The sequence below is a fragment of the Chrysochloris asiatica genome, unplaced genomic scaffold, assembly GCF_000296735.1.
Source record: "Chrysochloris asiatica unplaced genomic scaffold, ChrAsi1.0 scaffold00026, whole genome shotgun sequence".
Taxonomy (NCBI): Eukaryota; Metazoa; Chordata; class Mammalia; order Afrosoricida; family Chrysochloridae; genus Chrysochloris; species Chrysochloris asiatica.
The window spans coordinates 7092988-7115586 of NW_006408544.1; the positions used below are offsets into that span (position 1 = coordinate 7092988).

Genomic DNA, 22599 nt, shown 5'->3' on the forward strand with positions numbered 1-22599 from the left:
ATTTCTTGCTTCTGCCACAAATTCCCCCAGCTGTGAGCCTTCCAACCTTCTAAGTATTCCTTTATATGTGGTTCAGAGTTCTGGGACCAGCCCCTGAGCCTGCTCGGTCGGGTATTCTGTGTTGTTGTTGGCGGAGCTCTCTGCTATACGTCCACCCGATCCGCCATCTTGTTTGTTCTCTGCCACTGGTATTTTGAATACCAGCTGGGTCACCAACGGTGGACAGGTTTCAGAAGAGCTTCCAGACAAAGACAGACTAGGAAGAAGGAGTGACGAACTACTTGCAAATATTTAGTCACTGAAAATCTTATGAATAACAGAGAAACATTGCCAGATAAAGTGCCGGAAAATGAGCCCCTCAGGTTGGAAGGCACTCAAAATGCAACTGGGGAAAAGCTGCCTCTTCCAAGTAGAGTTGACTGTGATGACGCGAATGGATTAAAGCCCATGGGAGAAAACCCCGTGGGACCTTCATTTGCTGATGGGGCACAACTCAAAATGAAGGGAACCTGTTGTAAACATCCATTAAAAATTGGAGCATGGAATTTACGAAGTATGAATCTGGGAAAATTGGACGTTTTCCAATTCTTTTTTAGTGAGCTGAAATGGACTGGTGTTGGCCATTTTGAATCTGATGACCACATGGTTTACTATGCCACAAAATGACAAATTGAACAGGAATGGTGTTGCATTCATTGTCAAAAAGAACATATCCAGATCAGTCTTGAGGTATAATGCTGTCAGTGATAGGATAATATCCATGTTCCTACAGGGAAGCCCAGTTAATGTCACTGTTATTCAAATTTAGGCACTCACCACTAAAGACAGTGAGGATGAAACAGAAAAATTCTACCAACTTTTTCAATCTGAAATTGATCAAACATGCTGTCAAGATGTATTGATCATTACTGGTGATTGGAATGCAAAGGTTGGGAAAAAAAAGGAAAGATCAGTAGTTGGAAAATATAGCCTTTGGTAATAGAAATGATGCTGGAGTTTGCATGATAGAATTCTGCAAAATCAATGATTTGTTCATTTCAAATACCTTCTTTAAACAGCATAAGAGATGATTATACACATGGACCTCTCTAGATGGAATACATAGAAATCAAATTGACTACATCTGTGCAAAGAGACGATGGAAAGGTTCTATCATCAGTGAAAACAAGGCCAGGGGCAGACTGTGGAACAGACCATCAATTACTAATATGTAAATTCAAACTGAAGCTGAAGAAAATGAAAACAAGTCCACAAGAGCCAAAATATGACCTTGAGTTTATCCCACCTGAATTTAGAGGTCATCTGAAGAATACATTTGATACATTAAACAGTAAGGACCGAAGACCAGATGAGTTGCAGGATGACATCAAGAACATCATACGTGAAGAAAGCAGAAAGTCATTAAGAAGACAAGAAAGAAAGAAAAGGTCAAAACAGATGTCAGAAGAGACATTGAAACTAGCTCTCCAGTGTAGAGATGCTAAAGCAAATGGAAGAAATGAGGCGGTCCAAGAGCTGAACAGAAAATTTCAAAGATCAGTTTGAGAAGATAAAGCCAAATATTACAACAAAATGTGCAAAGATCTGGAATCAGAAAACCAGAAAGCAAGAACATGCTCAGCATTCTTCAAGCTGGGGGAAATGAAGGAAAAATTCAAGCCTCAATTTGCGTTATTGAAAGATTCTCTGGACAGATTTTTGAACGATGCAGAAAGCATCAAGAGAAGATGGAAGGAATAAACAGAGTTACTGTACCAAAAGGAAATGGTTAATGTTAAACTATTTCAAGAGGTAGCTTATGACCAAGAGCCAATGATTACTGAAGGAGGAAGTCCAAGGTGCATTGAAGGAATTGGCAAAGAACAAGGCACCAGGAATTGATGGAATACAACTTGAAATCTTTAAAGAAAGTGAGGCGGCACAGGAGGCACTCAGCTTTGCCAAGAAATTTGGAAGACAACTATCTGGATGACTGATTGGAAGAGATCTGTATTTGTGCCCATTCCAAAGAGAGGTGACCCAATGGAATGCAGAAATCACCAATCTCTTTGATATCTTGTGCAAGTAAAATTTTGCTAAAGGTAATACAGAAATGGCTGTAAGCATACATTGACAATGAATTTCCAGAGGTTCAAGGCAGATTCAGAAGAGGCCGTGGGACGAGGGATATCATTGCTGTAGTCTGATGGATCTTGGCTGAAAGCAAAGAATATCAGAAAGATGCTTACCTGTGCTTTATTGACTACGCAAAGGCCTTCAATTGTGTGGATCATGACAAGCTATGGACAACATTGCAAAGTATGAGTATTCTGGAACACTTAAATGTGTTCATGAGGAATCTGTGCCTGGACCAAGAGTCAGTTGTTTGAACAGAACATGGGAACACTGAATGGTTTAAAATTAAAAAAGGTGTGTGACAAGGTTGTATTCTTTCACCATACTTATTCAAACTATATGCTGAGCATATCATCCGAGAAGCTGGGTTATATGAAGAACGTGGCATCAGGATTGGAGCAAGACTCATTAACAACCTGCGATATGTAGATGATACAACCTTGCTTACTGAAAGTGAAGAGGACTTAAAACATTTATTGTTAAAGATCAAAGAGCACAGCCTTCGGTATTAAGATTACATCTTAATGTAAAGAAAACAAAAATCCTCACCACTAGACCAATAAACAACATTCTTATCAATGGAGAAAAGATTAAAGTTGTCAAGGATTTTATTCTTGCATCAACTATCAACACTCATAGAAGCAGCAGTAAAGAAATCAAAGGACATATTGCATTAGGCAAATCTGCTGCACAAGACCTTTTTAAAGTATTGAAGAGCAAAGCTTAAGGACTAAGGTGCACCTGACCCAAGCCATGGTATTTTCAATAACCTCATATGCATGCGAAAGCTGGACAGTGAATAAGGAAGACCGTAGAAGAAGTGATGCTTTTGAGTTATGGTGTTGGAGGAGAATATTGAAAGTACCATGGGCTGCCAGAAGAACCATTAGATCTGTTTTGGAAGAAATGCAGCCAGAGTGCTCCTTGGAGGCCAAGATGGCCAAATTTCATCTCATACTTTGTACATATTGTCAAGAGGGAGCAGTTGCTAGAATGGATGTCATGTTTGTAAGGTGGCGGGTCAGAGAGAAAGAGGAAGACCCCCAATGATATGGATTGGTCAAGTTGCAGCATCGATGGACTCAAGTGTGGCAACAGTAGTGAGGTTGGCTCAGGATCAGGCAGTGTTTCGTTCTGCTGTGCATAAGATTGCTATGAGTTGGTACCAATTTGATGGCACCTAACAACAACAACAAGGATAGGGGGAGTCAGTAATAATTTAAGGATAAAAAATATCGGTGCTCACCTTCATCAAATCAAACCCAAACAGCTGATATATCTGTGCATTCCGTAGGTTTATTGGTTATTATTTTAGCATTAACTTGTAAATCTGTGCCAGAATTCAAGGTTAAGGAAGAGGATGGAGATTAAAATGATCATGACTTTAATGAAAAGCTTTCCAGGTCCCTGGGAAATAATGAATCGGCTAATGTGTGTATGTGGGGCCTCCCAAGAACAATCCCCTCAGTTGAATTGGCACTGTGGTTTCAGGGCCAGAACAGGCTCAGAGTTTAATGAAGCTGGTCACTGGGACTTCTTAAAAGTATCAAGAATACAGATGAATTGAATGGACATACATCCCCAATGCCTTTATTTCTCTCATACAGAGGGACACCTGAATCTTGGTCTCACCAACACTCACAGAGTGAAAGTTACCTTTTAAAAGACCATTTAATATTGAGAGAACTATATTGACATTCAGGGAAAACCCTTCTGCATTACTCTTAAATATTCTTGGTTAATGTATTGGCAGTACGACAAACAGGCCATGACACATTCCAGGGAGAAATGGCAGGGAAGCCGAGTTCTGAACCTAGTCCAGTTCGCATCACACATGTCAGGAGCACCAAACATCCATTCAATTGTGTGGCTCAAGTTTGAAATTCTTTAGTGGAACATGATCACATGGGCCAGAGGGAAAGATTTAGATTTGCAAGGGAGAGCATAAATTAAAGCAAAAAAACCACAAAAACAAAATACCCCTGACATTACTTGTTCTCTTCTATAGATGATTCAGGCTTCTAATACACTACAGGTTGAATTGGCCTCATACTATGCCCATGTTAGGACCCCACTGGCTGTAGTTTGTCTGGAAAAAGATAAAAGGTGTAGAGAGTCTTTTTGCTTTGGTGGTGGTTTTATTTGAATCATAGAACATGCTGGACCCAGCCCCACTGGCCAAAGCTAAGAGAACACAGAGTCCTGCTATAGGGAGGTCATCCTAGGAAAGTCACCAGTGGGTTCAGAGATAGGCTGTCTCCTTTCTTGACCTTTTCAATCTCTGGCAGTGTTTTTTGTGAAAATGAAGCTTCTTGCAGAAGAGAGAAAGTAGCTTAGTTCCTGATGGCACCATTTGGAACTGACCAAAGTGTTCTGCCAATCCTAGGAATAAAGAAGGTTCTAGAGCTCAGTACTCATGAAGGTGCAAGTGTGTGGGAAGACAATGGGAGGGAGACAATGAAGACAGTGGGAGGGCCCTTGGATTGGTCATCTTTCTACTTGGTAGTTTAGTAACATAAAAGTAACACACCTGTTTCTTTTTTGTTTAGTCCTGGACGGTCCCCAGTTTCCTTCGACAGTGAAATAATAATGATGAATCATGTATACAAAGAAAGATTTCCCAAGGTAAGGACCCAGTTAAAAGACTGATAATTCCTCTAAGGATGTCTGGCTTCCTCCAACCCCAGTGGAAAGACTGTAGGGGCAAGGGAGTGAATGCTACCTCCAGAGCTAATTAAGTAGAAGAGCAGAAAATAGGACTTCCAGACTCTTCTTGAGAAGAAGAAGGCTGCAGAGGACTCTTAAGTTTAAGGATTGTGCTTGTGCAGAGCCTGTATTTCCCTACTCCTGGAGGAAAGGGTTGTTGTTAGGTGCCATTGAGTCGGTACTGACTCATAGTGACCCTATGCACAACAGAACGATACACTGCCCGCTCCTGGGCCAACTGCACAACCGCTGCCACGCCAGAGTCCATCGCTGCCACCACTGTGCCAATCCATCTCATCGGCGGTCTTCTTTTTCTTCGACCCTCCACTTTACCAAAGTATCTAGAGATAAATATCCAATAGGTATCCTACCATATATTTAAGGGAAAGGAAAGAACTGAAGACCTTGTTTGTAACTACACTTCAGGATCCATGAGCCCGGGTCCCCCAAAAGAAGATTTATCCTCCCATATCCTCTTCATTTGATACAGAGTTCTGAAGGAGCATCTCATTACCAGATTGAGATCTTAAAGTTGCTTTGTTTTTGTTAAAGTATCATGGAGTCGGTTCCGACTCATAGTGACCCTGCACAGGGTTTCTGAGGCTGTAAATCTTTACGGGAGCAGAACGCCTCATCTTTGTCCGCGGAACTGCTGGTAGTTTCAAACTGCTGACCTTGAAGTTGGCAGCTCAATTTGTAACCACTATGCGCTTACTAACATTTAAATTTGTACTTCCAAGCTAGAAAAGGCATAGAGAGGAAGGTAGACAGCTATCCAGAGATAGTTGAGAAATAGCCTTCGTGACTCTATGGCTTGATTATTGCAAATTACTTCTGACACCAAATACATGGTGTTATGCCAAACATCACAAGTTAAAGGCACGGTCCTACAGACTTTCAAGTTTCCCCAACCACAAATTCAGGGGTCCCTTGCCACTCTCATTTATGACCAACTTCTGTAAACTCTGGGGTTCCCTCTAGTTCAACAATTTACTCAGATGATTCACAGAACTCAACGCAAAGTGTTAATATTTACGATTATAGCTTTTTCACTGTAAAAAAAGGTACAAATCAGAACCAGCCAAAGGGAGAGACATATAGGGTAAGATCTGGAAGGACCTCAACTGCAAAACTTCCATTATCTTCTCCCTGTGGAGTAAGAACAGGTCCCCCACCTAGCACATAAAAATGTGTGATAATACTGTCAAGGAAGTTTACTGAACATAGGAGTCCAGAATTTTTATTTAGGCTTCAATATATAAACATGATTGAACTCAGTCTCCAGCTCCTCCCCTCTCAATTCTGCTCTTGTAGTATGAAAACAACCTTTGTTGTTGTTAGGTGCAGTTGAGTCAAAGCAATCCTATGTACAGCAGAATGAAACACTGCCTGGTCCTGTGCCATTTGAGATCCCATTGCTGCTGCCATCTCCTTAAGGGTCTTCCTCTTCTTTCCACCATCCATGTTGTTGTTAAGTGCCTTTGGATCGATTTCAACTCATAGCCAGCCTGTATAGGGTTTCTGAGGAGTAGCTGGTGGGTTTGAACTGCTGACCTTGTTAGCAGTCAGTGCTGATCTTACAGTGCCACACTAGAACTCCTTTGCTGACCATAGATGATACATAAACTTTGAAGTAATATCACACGGCTCCAAGCTCCAAGCCACTTTTCACATGGTTAGCCTTTATGGCATGGCTAACCCCAATCCTGAATAATCTAATTAAAATAAACTATCAGAAGCCAAAAAATCCTTAGAACAAAATACAGAGGTAAGGCTATATGGCCTAACTTTTAACAATGGATTATTTAATATAGCAAAAACACAAATAGCTAAGACTAAATAAATGGGACCTCATAAAAATTTAAAACTGGTTTATTAAATGTCATTACTCAAAAAGTGATAAGATACTGTCTAGGACGGTATCTTTGGAAGCCATATAACCAATAAGAATCTGTTGTTGTTGTTAAGTGCCATTGAGTTTGTTCTGACTCATAGCGACCCTATATAGGGTTTCTGAGGAGCAGCTGGTGAGCTTGAACTGCTGACCTTGCAGTTCAAACGGCTTTGCAGTCTGACACATTAACCCACAGCACCACACCAGGACTCCACAATAAGAATCTAGTAACCAAAAAAATATATATAAAACAGTAACAACAACAAAAATCATAAATTGGGCAAAGAATGAGTCAACATTTCATCAAAGAGGTCATTCAAATGGTCACCAAACACATGAAGAGATACTCTACGTCATTAGCCTTCAGATAGATGCAAACCAAAACCATCCCATTCGGATGGCTAAGATTTAAAAATAGAAAATGACAAATGTTGGAGAAGATATATGGGGGGAATTGGAACCATTATCCATTTGTTGATAAGAGTGCAGAATGGTACAGTTGTTGTGGAAAATATTGTGGTGATTCATCAGAAAATTAAACAGAACTACCGTATGACCCAAAACACTGGAAAGTTGAGAAGCAAACAGAAACTTGTACACCGATGTTCATTGCAACACTATGCACAGTAGCCAAAAGGTGGAAATTGTCTACCTGCCCATCAACAGATGAATGGATAAACAAAATGTAGTACATAAATGATGGGATAAAAGTGAGATTAACTGGTTGTCTATGTTGTTATTATGTGCCATTGAGTTGGTTCTGACCCATAGCGACCCTGTATAGTGTTTCCAAGGAGTGACTAGTGAGCTTGAACCGCTGACTTTGCAGTTCAAATGGCTTTGCAGTCTGGCACATTAACCCACAGTGCCACAGCAGGCCTCTAGTTGTCTTTGTTGTTGTTGTTGTTAAGTGCCGTTGAGTCGGTTCCAACCCATAGTGACCCTGTACAGGGTTTCCGAGGGTGTAAATCTTTACGGGAGTGGAAAGCCTCATCTTTCTCCCGCGGAGCGGCTGGTAGTTTCGAACCGCTGACCTTAAGGTTCGCAGCCCGATTCGTAACCACTACGCTACCAGAGCTCCTTCTTGTCTTTAGGCATATAAATATTACCCTATCACAAACTTCAAGACTGATTTTGAAATGCTCTTTTTTGGCGATGAATGAGATGCCATTCCTCTTCAATTTGTCATTCCTGGCATAGTAAACCATAGGATTGTCTGATTCAGAATGGCCAGTAGCAGTGCATTTCAGCTCTCTGAAATATTGATCTTTATGCGTTCCATTTAATTGTTAATCTTCCAATTTTCCTAAATTCATATTTCATACATTCTGCATTCCAGTTTTAATGTGTGTTTGCTGCTGTTTCTTCCCATTTGAGTTGTGCCATATGTGCAAACGCCAAGGTCTTGCAAATTTCGGTCTGTTCATGTCATTAATGTCAACTCTGCTTAAAGGAGTACCTTAAAGGAGTACCTGAAGGGCCCATCTTCTAGTATTTGACAATGTTCCACTGCTGTTCATAAGGTTCTCAGTGATTAACCACTCAGAAATGGTTCGCTGCTTTTTCCTAGTCTGTCCTAATCTAGAAGCTTCACTGAAACCTGTCCACCAGTGGCATAGCTTCCAGCATCACAGCAGCACTTAAGTGACCGCAAACTGACAGATGAGTAGTGGACTATTGCCCTTTGATAATTTTTAAGCCTTAAACCAAAAATATCTCCTGAAATCTTTGACCAAACAATTGCTTAGCCTCTTATGCATGTGAAAGTTGGACAACAAATAAGGAAGACCACAGAAAAAATTAATGTATTTGTGTTTTGGCGTTTTATAAAAATATTAAAAGTACCATGGTCTTCCAGAAGAACAAACATATCTGTGCTAGAAGAAGTACAGCTAGGTTTGAATATCAAGCAAGCTATTTGCTTTGGAGACATCAAGGCAGGGAAAACTCCCTTCTATGATTGAAACTTAAAGGGAACCTGCAAGTAGGCTATCATGCTTGCTGGTGGCCACCTGGATCTACTTGTGAGTGGAAGTGGGGTAAATTCAGCAATGAAGACATGGGCTGAGTTTGACCGTGTTCTGTTGACACCTATTGACCTTGAGATGAGAGAAAGAAGAGGAAGGGCTGGCTCGAATGAAGTTTAGGGAGATGTATGAACTCCTCAGCCCATTGCCACTGACCTAGCTCCTGGGAGATAGGGCTGAGAGTGAAGTAGCCAGCTGGTCTGAAGTGCAGGGAGGTGTAAGTGAACTCCCAAACTTGAAGCTAGTACTCATTTGACCTAACTTGGATGGCTAGCTGACCAGAACTTGTCCAGATGAAGATAAAGATGTTTGATACTGTGAGCAAGTACAAATTGCTACAATTTGATGAACTGAACTTTTGCTTATGGATGCAGTTGCTCAAAATTCTAACTGGAATGGAAGGATTCTTCATATCAGACAACAAGCTTGTTTTCTTACTGTTATGGGAACAGGCAATTTAGACATTGGCTATCAAAAATGGGGAGGCTATAAAGGCATGAAGTGACTGGCTTACAAGCTTTCATGAGTGTGCTTAGTTTCAGAACGAGGAGGGTAAGGTAGAATCCCCACTGAATAGTTTTCCTCTTTTCCAGATGGATCTGGTGAAAGGGGATGGGGGAGCGGTGATGGTGATAGGGTTTTATGATTCAGTTGTAATTGTTAGCAGAATTAATTGCAATGGTCACAACTGTAATTGTAGAAGATGTTTAACTGAAAGTGGGGAGTAGTTAATCTTTCATTTTAGAAACAGATGATCCCCAGGATCTTCAAGAAGGAAGAGCATGAGTGGAGCATGAAATCCTACCTAGAAAAGCAGTGACAACAGAGGTGGTGGCATGAGAGACAGAGCAGCTGAGTGAGGCTTTGTGTCTTTGGGCAAGAAACTGACTTGCAGGATATGCTCTTTGGACATTTAAATGAATGTATACTTTTTGTTTCATATATGTATATCAAATATTTTTGTTTTGTTCGTTTTTAAAATATAAGATGTAAATGGAGAGCCAGAAGGAGAAAGTAGGATAACTATTGTTACAGGAGGGGATGGCAACCATAGAGATGAATCAAAGTGTATAATGTGTTAAATATAAAGCTGATGATGTTGTCTGTAAACCTTCACTCAATTCACAATAAAAAGTTAAAAAATAAAAGAGAGAAGAGAAAAAAAAGGAAAGCCAGAATGCTCCTTAGAAGCCAGGATGGCCAGATTTTGTTCCTCATATTTTGGGCATATTATCAGGAGGGACCAGTCCCTGGAGAAGGACATCATGTTTGGTAAAGTGGAGGATCCACAAAAAAGACGAAGACCCCCCCAACAAGATGAATTGGCACCAGTGGCAGCAGCAGTGGGCTCAAGCTTAACAATTGAGAAGGTGTGGGGCTGGGCAGTGTTTTTTTCTGTTGTACATAAGATCGCTGTGAGTTGGAACTGATTCGACAGTATCTAACAACAACTAATAATAAAAAGGATCAGCACTGGACTGCCAACCACAAGGTCAGAAGTTCAAATCCACCAGCTGCTTCTTGGAAATGGTTTACAGGGTCACTATGAGCAGCACCTAACAGCAACAGGCTAATAATGATGGGCCTAACTTATAATAATAAAATTCATTATGATCAAACCGACAACAGCACGTCGAAAAATTATATAGGAAAAGAGAGTTTATGTTCATGGGTAACAAACAACTCTGAAAAGGAAGGTAAAGTAGTTGCACAACTTCAAAATGTAATTCATGTCACTGAAGTGCATGTAGAAATGATTGAATTAGTGGATGTTTTTCTGTGTATAAGTATCAAGAGCATGCCTTGCAGGAAGCAATGGGAGGGAGACAGAGAGGTCTTGTTGGAAGACCTTGAATATATGAATGTATGCATTTTAATTTGACTTGAAGCTGATTTTCTTGTCTCCAGTCATCAGCATCCCCAAATGCTACATCAGTAAGGTCAGGTCACATGGAGCCCATCCTTAACTGCTATCAGGTCCTTTAGGCTTAGTTCCAATTAAACTGGGACTAGAAAAGATGTATCACTTTTCCTGCTTTATTCCTAGGCCACAGCTCAAATGGAAGAACGACTAGCAGAATTTATTACCTCCAACACTCCAGACAGTGTGTTGCCCTTGGCAGACGGAGCTCTGAGCTTTATTCATCATCAGGTGATTGAGATGGCTCGAGACTGCCTGGATAAATCTCGGAGTGGCCTCATTACATCACACTACTTCTACGAACTTCAAGAGAATTTAGAGAAACTTCTGCAAGATGTGAGTGTCCGATACCCTTGCTCTGGTGAAATCTCCATGTGGTAAGGAATTGTTAGTACCTAGCTAAAATCAAGGTATTAGTGGTGTTCCCAATCTTCGAAGCTTGTTTCCCACCACTAGTGTGGCTCTGTCAGACCCTCAATTTCCTGCAGATTTCCTTGCTAGTAGACAGGGCTATACCCTCATGCCTAGTGGTGATGGATGTAGATTACCCTAAGAGAAGCCTGTATCCCATCTTGCTTGGTATCAGAGGATCTTAACATATAAGTTGCGACTCATATAAGTTGAGACTCATATAAGTTGAGACTCATATAAGAGTCCTTTTGTTTTCTAGATCCAGCTCTAACACTTTAGCATTCATAAGTATTTAACTAGGAGATTTGTAACCTAAAATGGCCCCAATAGTTGTAGTGAACTCTTTTCTAGTAGAAATATTTTATTTAAGCTGAGCCATTAGACTTTCTTCTTTCTTCAGCCAAGGAAAAGCACACCTGATGCTTATACAGTTTATTCATTTGCTGGCATTCCATTTGCATAGTGAGAAGTTCTCTAGTGGGAACTTTCGTATTTAGAAGCCTGGTCTTCCTCAATATGAGAAGACTCTGGGAGGCCAAAGGTAATCTAGAGATGGCTAAGACCAAAGCATCTTTGACTTCATAACCACTTGTCATGTTTCGGTGCATGCTTTGCTGTCAGTCATTCCATGTTGTTGTTGTTGTTGTTAAATGCCATTGAGTCAATTCCGACCCATAGTAACCCTGTATAGGGTTTTCAGGGAGCAGCTGGTGAGCTTGAACTGCCAACCCTTGGTTCAAATCGACTTTGCAGTACAGTGCATTAACCCACAACACCACACCATATTACACCATTATTTTATTTCGGGAGAGTCAGACTAGGGGAACTTGCCTATTTCCCTAAGTTCTTCCTGACACTAGGGGGCTTCTTGGTCTAAAATTCCTATTGTCTCCAGACTGATGACCACTCTATTAAGCAATACCAGTTGAACTGAGAGCCCAGGGCTTATAGTCAAACAGGACTTTAATATGTTAGTCTAGAAATTAGGGTGATCAAGGAATTAAAAATATTTCTAACAGCTTTCCAACAATGGATAGAGTGCCCCCAAAACATTTAGGAACCAGGATTGCGACATCAGGTAAAAAGATCATTGTGGAATAACTTCCAAGGTTCCATTACACTTAAGATTAATCATCTTCTGCAATGCCTTGCTCAAAACCTTGAAATTAGTTATTTGGTGCAATACGAAGAGTCAGTCTGTTCATCTGTTTCCTAATGCACAATACCCTGTGGCTGCAGGAAAAAACATCTAAAGATCTAGGAAATATGTCATTGACTTGTGTCAAGACCCATCAGTACATACTTATAATAAAAATAGAAGCTATCGTTTTAGAGGTATACTGTGTCAGACATTATATTGAATGCTTTATATGAATTACCTCCATTTGTTATAGTAGAGTGTGATTGATGGGCACTAAACAGAGGTAGACCCTGAATACAGAGGAGAATGTGTATCTGCTGTGTGGGGAGTTCAGGGAGTGTCGACTCTTAAGGAGGAGTAGGTAGGAGTTCACTAAACCTAGGAAACAGCATAAACAACCTCTCAGAGGTATAATGGGACTTGATGCATCCCAGGAATTGCAAATGAAATAGTTTGGCATGACTAGAGGACAGAATGCCTACAGGGGAAAGTTGGTAGATAAATTTAAAGGATTAGACCAGGAACCAAGTCATGGAGGGCCTCATTAAGAGCTTAAGTTTTAAATAAGAAAATAGTATGATCAGATTTACATTTAAAATAATAAAAGTCATTAACATGTAATAAACACTTAATACCAGGGTACTTCAAAAAGAAAGTTCATGAAAAAATGGAATTAAGAAGTAATATAAATTTCCCACAAACATTTTGAAGCCCCTTCATACTTGCCAGACACACACTACATTTTCTCATTTAATTTGTGTAGTCTTCACAAAAATCGTATAAAGAAGGTACTGTTGTTATTCTCAAAACTTACAGATATGGAAACTGAAGCTTTAAGAGACTAAGTAACTACTCATTTCTTAAGTAGCTTAGAACTGGAACCCAAACCTAGGTTTGTTTTCTTCTAGAACCTAAATATCAAGCATTTTAAAATACTTTGTCAAAAAATATTGACTGACTACTTCTATGTAAAAAGCACTGTATTAGGCTTGGTGTTTGAGGAAAGAGAAAAATAGGAGATGCGGCCTCTCTTCTTACAAGACTTTACTGTGTGGCTAAAAAGATAGGCAACTAATTATAAAACAACATGATAGTATTATGTGATGTGACAAAACAGCTAGAAAAACAGAAAATGCAATCATTTGAGTGTGTGTGCACACGTGAGTGTATTGGAGGCGGGGTACTTAGATGAGGTTTTACAGAGTTGATGACATGTGGGTGGAGTCTTAAAGAATATTCAGGATCTTAACAACTGGTAAGCCTTTCTCTTATTTCATAACCCATTTTTTTTTTTAAGGTCCTCATTTGCTGCTTTTTATTATTATTATTATTAACCTTATAAACTATTCACTGCTCAGTCTTTTGTCTTGTAGTTTTCCTTCTCAACATTCCACCAAAGCTGTCCAAGAGTTGTTAAGTCTAGTTTGGTTCCTGTGTAGGGTTTTGAAAGCTTTAAATCTCTGCGGGAGCAGAAAGACGTATTATCTTATCCAAGAGCCCCTTTGATAATAACAAATATCGTTCCATCCATTTTAACTTTCTAGGAAAGAGAATATGATAAACTCAATGCTAGTTTACCTATGCCAGTTAGCTATTAAGGCTGAAAGGGGGGATTACAACCATATAGTACAAAAAAGTGAAGGCCAGAGCAGTTCTCAAAATAGATAAAGGCTCTTTGAGCAAATACTCAAGAAAGTATATAGGTACCTCACATTCTATAAGTATAAAATTGAACCTCATCTTTTCCTTCAATCTGTTCTTTCTTTAAAGCCAAATGTAATATGTTTTTAAGGAGCTTTGGTAGCGCGGTGGTTATAAATCGGGCCGCTAACCTCAAGGTCGGCATTTCGAAACTGCCAGCGGTTCCACAGGAGAAAGATGAGGCATTCTGCTCCCGTAAAGATTTACAGCCTCAGAAACCCTGTACAGGGTCGCTATGAGTCGGAATCAACTCCACAGTACTTAGCAACAACAACAATATGTTTTTATGTATCCCTGCCTAAACTGCCTGTCTTCTTATATTTCCTATTCCATTTAATGGCTTTACTGTTTTCCTGTAATTCTTCCACCTCTCAGTTTTATTTAGTCATCTACCTGGGAAATGGCTGAAGTTCATTTCTCTCCAATCTTAGTGTCTTGATTTAGGCCTTTTTTGTATGTATTATTGCAATGACCTGTTAATGGATTTTTCCTGCTCTGGGACTTGACCTCCTATTTAGTGCTTCCTCCACACTGCAGCCAAAGTAACCTTTCTCAAATACCCACCTGGTCGTATCACTCCCCTGCTTTGAGGGGTTCCTGTTCCTTACAGTCAGTCTGTTGTGAAAAGTGAGCATAACATTGGGGGAGATTCATTGAGAGTTGCCCTTTAAGCTGGGATCTAGAGGATAAGTGAAGCATGTTGGCTGGAGGACAGGTAAAGCTGTGTTTCTTTTGCCATATAGGGTTCTAAAGCTCAAATGGTTCATGATTAACCACTTGCTCCCTTCCTCACAGCCCACCTGGTGTTCTTGGAGTTCTTTGCTTTGCAGAGTTCTCTGTACCATCAAATTGTTTCCCTTGTAGTCCACTCTGCCCAGCCCAATCCTACTTAGTCCAGCCACAATGGGCCAATGGATTACTTGTTACCTTTGTCTTCTTTTCAGGCCCATGAACGCTCAGAAAGCTCGGAGGTGGCCTTTGTGATACACCTGGTAAAAAAGCTAATGATTATAATTGCCCGCCCAGCTCGTCTTCTAGAATGCCTGGTGAGTGGACTTTGGGAAGGTTAGTGGGATGGGGTGGGAGTAGAAAGTAGAGCTGCTTAGCAGATAGACTATGGTGGTACCCATTGCCTTTTCTGCTGCTAAAGATGATATGCAAGCATTGGCGAACCAATAGAGTTCTCATGAGGTAAAGTGGTTGGTCCTGAGGGACATGGAAGAGAAGTACTAGTTTGGCCCACCCCCACTCTGAGCAGGCTCCATACTACAGTGTTGCAGCCAGCATGGGGTGGGGGCCAGTGAACAGCAAGGAGCACAGGTCATTTTACTTTGCACATATTGAGTTATTCATTTAATCGTTCAGCAGCACTTTATTGAGTACCTACTTACTAGACACTGGAGGTTCAGACATGAATATAGCAGTCACTAATCTCAAGATGCTTATTCTCTAGTGGTGTTAGAAAGTATAAGGCATGAGGGCATGTAAATAATAATCATAATGATGCAAGAAGTACTGCTGCTGAGATGGTAAGTGTAAGGTGCAATGATAGTATAGTGAAGGAAGTGCTGTAAACACAGAGAAAGCTCCTAGGGGAGATAATGTTTATTCAGGATGAGTGTGAATGTGTCAGGTAAAGTGCCTGGGAAAGGCCTTATGTGCTCTAAGGAATTTGTCAGGGGAATGAACATGGTATATTTAGGAATTTGAACATGTAGATGGAGCAGAGGGTGTGTTTGAAGAAATGGTGAGTGATAAATTTGGAAGGTAGGTGATGTTGTTGTTTTTAAGTGTCATCAAATTGGTTCCAACTCATAGCGATCCTATATAGGGTTTCCAAGGAATGGGTGGTGAGTTTAAACCACTAACTTTGCAGTTCAAACCGACCTTACGGTCAGGTGTTTATCCTACAGTGCCACACCAGGGCTCCACAAGGTAGGTTGTTGTTGTTGCTAAGTGCCGTGGAGTCAGTTCTGACTCATAGCGACCCTGTACAGGGTTTCTGAGGCTGTAAATCTTCACGGGAGCAGGCCATGAGAAATCATGGGGGTGTTTGTATTTTATCCTTAACATTACGTGGAACCATCAGGAAGTTTAGGCAAGCATATAATGTGGTGATATGGTTGGATTTCTTGCTTCCTTTCTTTTTTAAAAAAAAAAAAAAAACACTTTATTGAGATATAACTTATATGTAACCAAATATGTCCATTTTGATTACTGTTGTTAAGTTGCCATCGAATTGATTCTGACTCATAGCAAACCTGTCTAGTTGGTGGGTTTGAACTAGCAACCTTGCAGGTAGCAGTAAAGTGCTTATCCTATATGTAGGGCATACATCTGTATTTGTGGAAACATTTTGATGAGTTTCAACCAATACGGATATATGCCTGTATAATCACTGCCATAGAGAACATTTCTGTCACTTCAAAACGTTCCATCTGTTCCCTTTTGTATCTGAACAGGTGTTGGTTTACATCTGATCCCCACCCCACCCCATTCTCTGATAACCTTTCTCTGCTTTCTTTACAGGTAATTTTACTTTTTTTTTAGTTTTATATAATAAAATCATATGGGTTTATTTGTTTTAAGTTTTTATTGTGAATTGAGTGATAATTTACATGGGAGAACATCAGCCTTACACTCATCCCTTTGTACTTCGTCTCATTGCAATGACTGCAATCCCCTCCATGCATCATCATTCAACAGCATTTGCTTCCATTCCCTCTGGGTGTTTTTTGTTGTTGTTGTTTGTTTGTTTTTTATGTACACTGAAGCACTCAGGAATATACAAACATTCAAACAAAGGCATACCCTGCAAGCCTGCTCCAAAGCTGCCAGCACACAACCCCTCTCCCTCCTTGAGTCTAGAGTCCCCAGCTGCTCCATCTCTCCATGTCATCATCTCTGCCTCCATCTCTGGCGTCACTGCTACTCTGGATAGGGTCCCGCACTCTGCTCTTCTCTCTTGATGGCCCCAGGGTCCTCTGTTACTGGACTGCAAGATCACCCACTCCCTTCCTTTTGTTACAAAACATCTACCTTTACATTTGCAACATTCACAATCAATCCTGAAAGCATTTATTCACTATTGAACCACCAGAGTCTTGTCGTCATCTCCTTTCACCAGTCCCATCTAGACAGGTTGGAAACCACTCAGTGGAGACTCTACCTTCCCCCTCACCCTCTGAAACTAAGCTCCCTCTTAAAAACTTGTATGCCAGTCACACATGGTTTGTTTTTACTTCTTTCATTCAGCCTAATAGTTTTTATATCCATATATTGTTATATATGTCAGTAATTCATTCATATTCATTTCCGAGTAATATTTCAGCTGATTTACTGTATGAAAAGATTATCCTAGCTGCAATTTGGATAGTGAATTAAAAGAGAGGGTAAGATGGACCAGAATAATAAGCATAGAGGTACGTAAAGTAGTTCATGTAAAAGATTGGGTGACCTGAACTAGGGCAGTGGTAGGAGAACAGAGAGGAAGAAGTGAATTAGAGGTGTAGACATTCTAACCAGATGGACACTAAAGAAGCAAAAGGAGTTAAAAGGACTTCTAGGGCTGGCTTAGATTATATCTAGATAGGTGGTAGTGTACTTTTCCAAAATGGCAAGACCTTCAAGGTGGTGGCTAGACCTCAAGAATATGAAGTCCATGATGAAACATAGATCTGGATTTGAATGCTGGTTTGCTATTTCCATAGAAAATCAGTGCATCTTTTTGGGCCTTGATTTCCTGCACAAGCTCACAGAGTTGTTCTAATGGCTTAGAGTATGGCACTTAATAGGCATTCAATAAGTAGGCCCCTCGTTGATTTCTGGTGAGATGCTGTGGATCAGGACTGGACTGTGAACCACAAGGTTAGTAGTTCAAACCCACCAGCTGCTCCTTGTAAACCCTATACAAGGTCGCTGTGAATCGAAACTGACTTGACGGCACTTAACAACTCATTATTATGTGCTCAGTGCAGATAAGAGCTGTGCTCTGTTCCACTTTGGATCTCTAGCCCCTAGCACACAGGAACTATTTGAGCCTCTGCATCTATGCACAGCTCAAGGCTCTGAGTCAAAGCTCCTGTGACCCATAGCTGTGTGTTGGCCAAGACTGCTCTCTGGACTGTGCATATGAACTTCCCTGACAGTGCCATCTGTCTGAAGGAGGTCTTAAGACTGGAAGATTTGACTGAGCAATCTTGAACCCAAAGCTCTGGTTCAAATCCATCATCTGCTTCTCAGAAACTCTATACAGGGTTGCTATGAGTCTGAACCAACTTGACGGCATTTAACAACAACTTAGATGTCCAATCTGTAGTGACCTCGGAGACAGCTTTGTCCCATTCTGATGGTCATTCTATTTCTGGGTATTCAGAGGTAGGGGAGATCCATCATAAAGAGAAAGTCTTGTTCATCCCACTATGGCTATATGCCAGGAGCCTTTACCTAGAGTGTTCAGCACTAATTACCTTTCTCGCCTGGTACAGGAGTTTGACCCTGAAGAGTTCTACCACCTGTTAGAAGCAGCTGAGGGCCACGCCAAAGAGGGACAAGGGATTAAATGTGACATTCCCCGCTACATCGTCAGCCAACTGGGCCTTACACGGGATCCGCTGGAGGGTGAGCATGCTGCTTGGTAGTTGGCCCGACAGCTTGCAAACTTGAACTGCAAGAAAGCAACTTTTAGAAGAGGGCTTAGCTTGGAGATGGACACAACACAGCATTAGGAGCCTATAGGGCTATGGGAAACACTCTGTCTTCTCTGCCATTCACAATCTTACCTTTGGAATTGCTATATACAACTACCTGATATACCAGCTTGGGCTACTTTAGGTCCACCTGGGTTAGAATTGGAGCCCATGGTTAAACGAAGTCAACCATAAAGGACCACAATCACATTTTCAAAAATGGTCACCTCTTCTGCATAATTGTTTCTCCTACTGGCCACTTTATGAGTTGTCTTGTACCTTTGGCATAGTTTAGCGCTACACAGGGCATCAGAGGATATCTCCATTCTTCTGGGCATCAAATTTCTGAGGTTCCTAAATCAACCATGGGCTTCTAAGTCCCTGGTATGTAGTCCTTCTCCTGCCTGCCCTGCTTCAGAGCAGAGTCTTGGCCAGCAGGATGAGGACTGCTAGCTCAGCTTTGGACCCTGCTTTCCAGTAAGTGTCCCATGTTCTCCAAGAGAAGTTATGTAGAATTTGCCAAGTCCTGCGAATGGCACTGGACTCCTAGAAATAGAAGTGGTAATGTTATTTGGCTTGTTTCCTTATCCCAAAGCTGTGACTACACTGAGGATAGAGCCACTGGGCTGTATTGCTTCCAAGATTGATACAGAAAGTGATAATGCCTGCCCTGCATATAGTTGTCATGTGGTCTGAGGGTACTGTGGAAATACCTGACCTTGCCACATATTTTTCTTTTGTGTCCTTGCTTTGTGTCTAGAAATGGTCCAGTTGAGCAGCTATGACAGCCCTGACACTCCAGAGACAGATGATTCAGTTGAGGTAAAGACCCTGAGCTCCTGCCAGCAAAGACACTGAGTTCGCCTTAAGAGAGCACCTGATTATATCAAGTCCTGAGGACATAGCTCCACTCTTCCCCAGAGCATTTAATGGTGGGATTGGGGAGTACATGTTTGAAAATGCTGGCTGAAAAATCACTCACCTACTGAGCAAGATTAGACAGAAGGCTGCAGCAGGGCTAAGAACTGAGCTGATGCTATCGTCAAAGCTTCCCCAAGTTTTTCCCTTATCTTCCAGGGCCGTGGGACATCTGTTCCATCTAAAAAGACACCCTCTGAAGAGGACTTTGAAACCATTAAGCTCATCAGCAATGGCGCCTATGGGTAAAGGCAGGGGTCAGGGTGTGACTAAGACTGGGGCTGAGTAAGCCCTTGGGGGCGTCTTCCTTCTGGAAATGAATGACACCAAGTCTTCTGGGCAGCCAGTGGACCCTTTCCCTCCCTGAAGCTTCCTAGAGAGGCAAGAGATGAGTTTCCTCTGATACCTGAGCATTGTTTCTTTCTCAACAATACTCCCACCCCTCCTGGTAGAGCTCCTCTTTCCTGAGCTCTCTGGGGAAGAACTGAACTGTGTCTTCAGGACTTGACATACCAGGCCTCTATTGGTCAGAAAATATAAGGGCTTAATGGGCCAAAAGGGGCAGATCCTCTTCATTGATAAACATTCCCACCTCCTTGTTTTGTGCATTTGTAAGGTGTGAGAGGACGCTGGCTGGCTCCTACAGCTCTGGGAAGTGGCTAGCACAGCTCAGGTGCTGAGGGCCCATGGGGGCTGGGCTGGGCTGTGTTTCCCAGGGCCGTGTTCTTGGTGCGGCACAAGACTACCCGGCAGCGCTTTGCCATGAAGAAGATCAACAAGCAGAACCTGATCCTGCGGAACCAGATCCAGCAAGCCTTTGTGGAGCGTGACATACTGACTTTTGCTGAGAACCCCTTTGTAGTCAGCATGTTCTGCTCCTTTGAGACCAAGCGCCACCTGTGCATGGTGATGGAGTATGTGGAAGGTACTGAAAGTGTGGGGGGAAAGGTGGCCTGGTATAAAGACACAGCAAGATCTGAGACTTAGCCCTCAGCTGGGATTAGCAATTTAGTATGAAGGTTGAATTTTCAGGGCCCAGCATCCCAAGCCCTGTTTGGCATTAGTTTCTGCCTCAGGATCTCAGAGACCACTTGGCCATAGTAGCACAAGGCTCCTTGCCTTTCACAGGGAGAGACTTTCAGAACAAAATCTAACCACAAGGGCTTCCCATGTCAAGTGTTGTAAAAGGCCTTCTGCTGGGGCCAAGCAGGAACACAGGAGATACTAGAGCCACAGAAACCGAGGATTGGTTGCTGGGAATTTTACATCTCAGCCTTCAAAAGCAAGGAAATCCATTGAACTGACTGATGGCTCTGAAGGGACACCCCTTGAAACCATGTCAGATGTTCTAGGTGTGAAGTAAAAGCAATACCATCTAGGCCCAGCTCGAAGGAAGGCAGCACTCTGCCAGTGGCCCTACCTTTCCTGTTCTCATTGTTACCTATAGACAACCAAAGATAGGTTGTCTAAGTTGAAGCTGAACAAAGCTCCCCCTTTAATTCAGTGGGTGCATGCCTGGAGTTTTACCAGTGTTACTTTATTTCAGACACTAAAGGGATGCCAGCATGAATGAAATAAATGAACAAATGCTGAAGTCTCCACCAAATGTGCTTACAACATACAGGATTCCCATCTTAAAATAACTTAATCCTGTCTCTGCAAGTCAGTTAACTGGCAGAGAGGTCTGGCTTTCTTCCCTTTTGGGCCCAGATTTTATCCCCTTGACAGTCATTGGCAGATTGACTTACTTTCCACTCTCCTCCACACTGTGTCTCCCAACCATACTAGCAGCAGAGGGCCTAGAATCAGTCTCTGGCTGCAGTCTATCTCTGGAGCCCATCTGCTGCAGGGTGCAGTCTTCTTCCCTCATGGTGGCCTGGGCTTGTTGCAGGGGGAGATTGTGCCACTCTGCTGAAGAACATCGGGGCCCTGCCCGTGGACATGGTGCGCCTGTACTTTGCGGAAACTGTGCTGGCCCTGGAGTACTTGCACAACTATGGCATCGTGCACCGTGACCTCAAGCCTGACAAGTACGCCCACTCTCTGAGTCCCTTGTACAGGGTCTCCTTGGGTCTCTACATCAATAGAGGCAGCTATGTTAGAGTATGTCCCAGAATGACTGCTGGGAAACTGTCCATGTGGGTGTCCATCTAGGCCTAGTAATCCAGCATTCGAAATACAAAGACTATTGCTAGCAAGGTCTGACAGGGTCATCAGAAAGTTTTGATAACATGAGTCACTGAGGAAGCCGTCAAGAAATCAAGCAGGGACATCTTGTACATAACTGAGCAAGTACCCCAGCATGTACTGAGACCTGCTCTGCCAAGCACTGTATTGTGAGTTGGGAATACCCAGTTATAAATATAGTCCCTGGCCTGTTGTAGCGCTTAAGTCTGGGATGGGGGATGGGGAGAGGGCAGAAGTATATGTGTGCAGACTGCTTCTCAAGAGGAGATTAGTCAGATGGAAAAAGTATGAGGAGTTTTCCAAAGCTGCAAAGGCACCACAGGTGTGACAGAACATGATTTGTTCAGGACTAAAAATAGTATGGCTGCAGCTTAGATGGTCACTCAGAGAGCAGTACGAAGTACATAAGTAGGTAGGAACTAGGTCGTCAGGTGTCCTTTTGTTAAGAGTTTGGGTTTTATTTTACAGGAACCTAGAGAGCCATTGCAGAGCCTATTAACCAACAATTGTATGATGGAAGAACATGCTCAGATTGTGCTTTAGGTTTTGGAAAGTCACTATACCAATGAAAAGAGACAATAAGACCATTATTATGTTGTTGTAAGCTGCCATCAAGTTGGTACCAACTTATAACAACCCTATGCATAACAGAACGAAACACTGTCAAGTCCTGGACCAACCTCACAATTGTTGCCACATATGAGCCGTTGATGCTGCCATATTGCCGATCCATCTCACTGGGATTCTTCATCTTTTTTTCTGACCCTCTACCATGCCAAACATGATATCCTTTTCCAGCAACTGGTCCCTCCTGACAATATGTCTGAAGTATGAGAGACAAAGTTTGGCCATCCTGGCCTCCAAGGAGCACTCTGGCTGCACTTCTTCTA

General features: G+C 41.9%; 1 protein-coding gene across 2 annotated transcripts in view; it reads left to right on the plus strand.

The window, feature by feature from the left end:
• Nucleotides 1–22599, plus strand: part of MAST2 (microtubule associated serine/threonine kinase 2) — a 289345-nt gene that overhangs the window by 244666 nt on the left and 22080 nt on the right. For both annotated transcript variants that reach the window (XM_006839709.1, XM_006839710.1), the window contains exons 9-16: nucleotides 4665–4740; nucleotides 10790–10999; nucleotides 14861–14962; nucleotides 18404–18536; nucleotides 19365–19426; nucleotides 19682–19767; nucleotides 20239–20447; nucleotides 21414–21552. In XM_006839709.1, coding sequence (XP_006839772.1) covers nucleotides 4665–4740; nucleotides 10790–10999; nucleotides 14861–14962; nucleotides 18404–18536; nucleotides 19365–19426; nucleotides 19682–19767; nucleotides 20239–20447; nucleotides 21414–21552 — 1017 coding nt within the window. The remainder of the gene's footprint in view (nucleotides 1–4664; nucleotides 4741–10789; nucleotides 11000–14860; nucleotides 14963–18403; nucleotides 18537–19364; nucleotides 19427–19681; nucleotides 19768–20238; nucleotides 20448–21413; nucleotides 21553–22599) is intronic.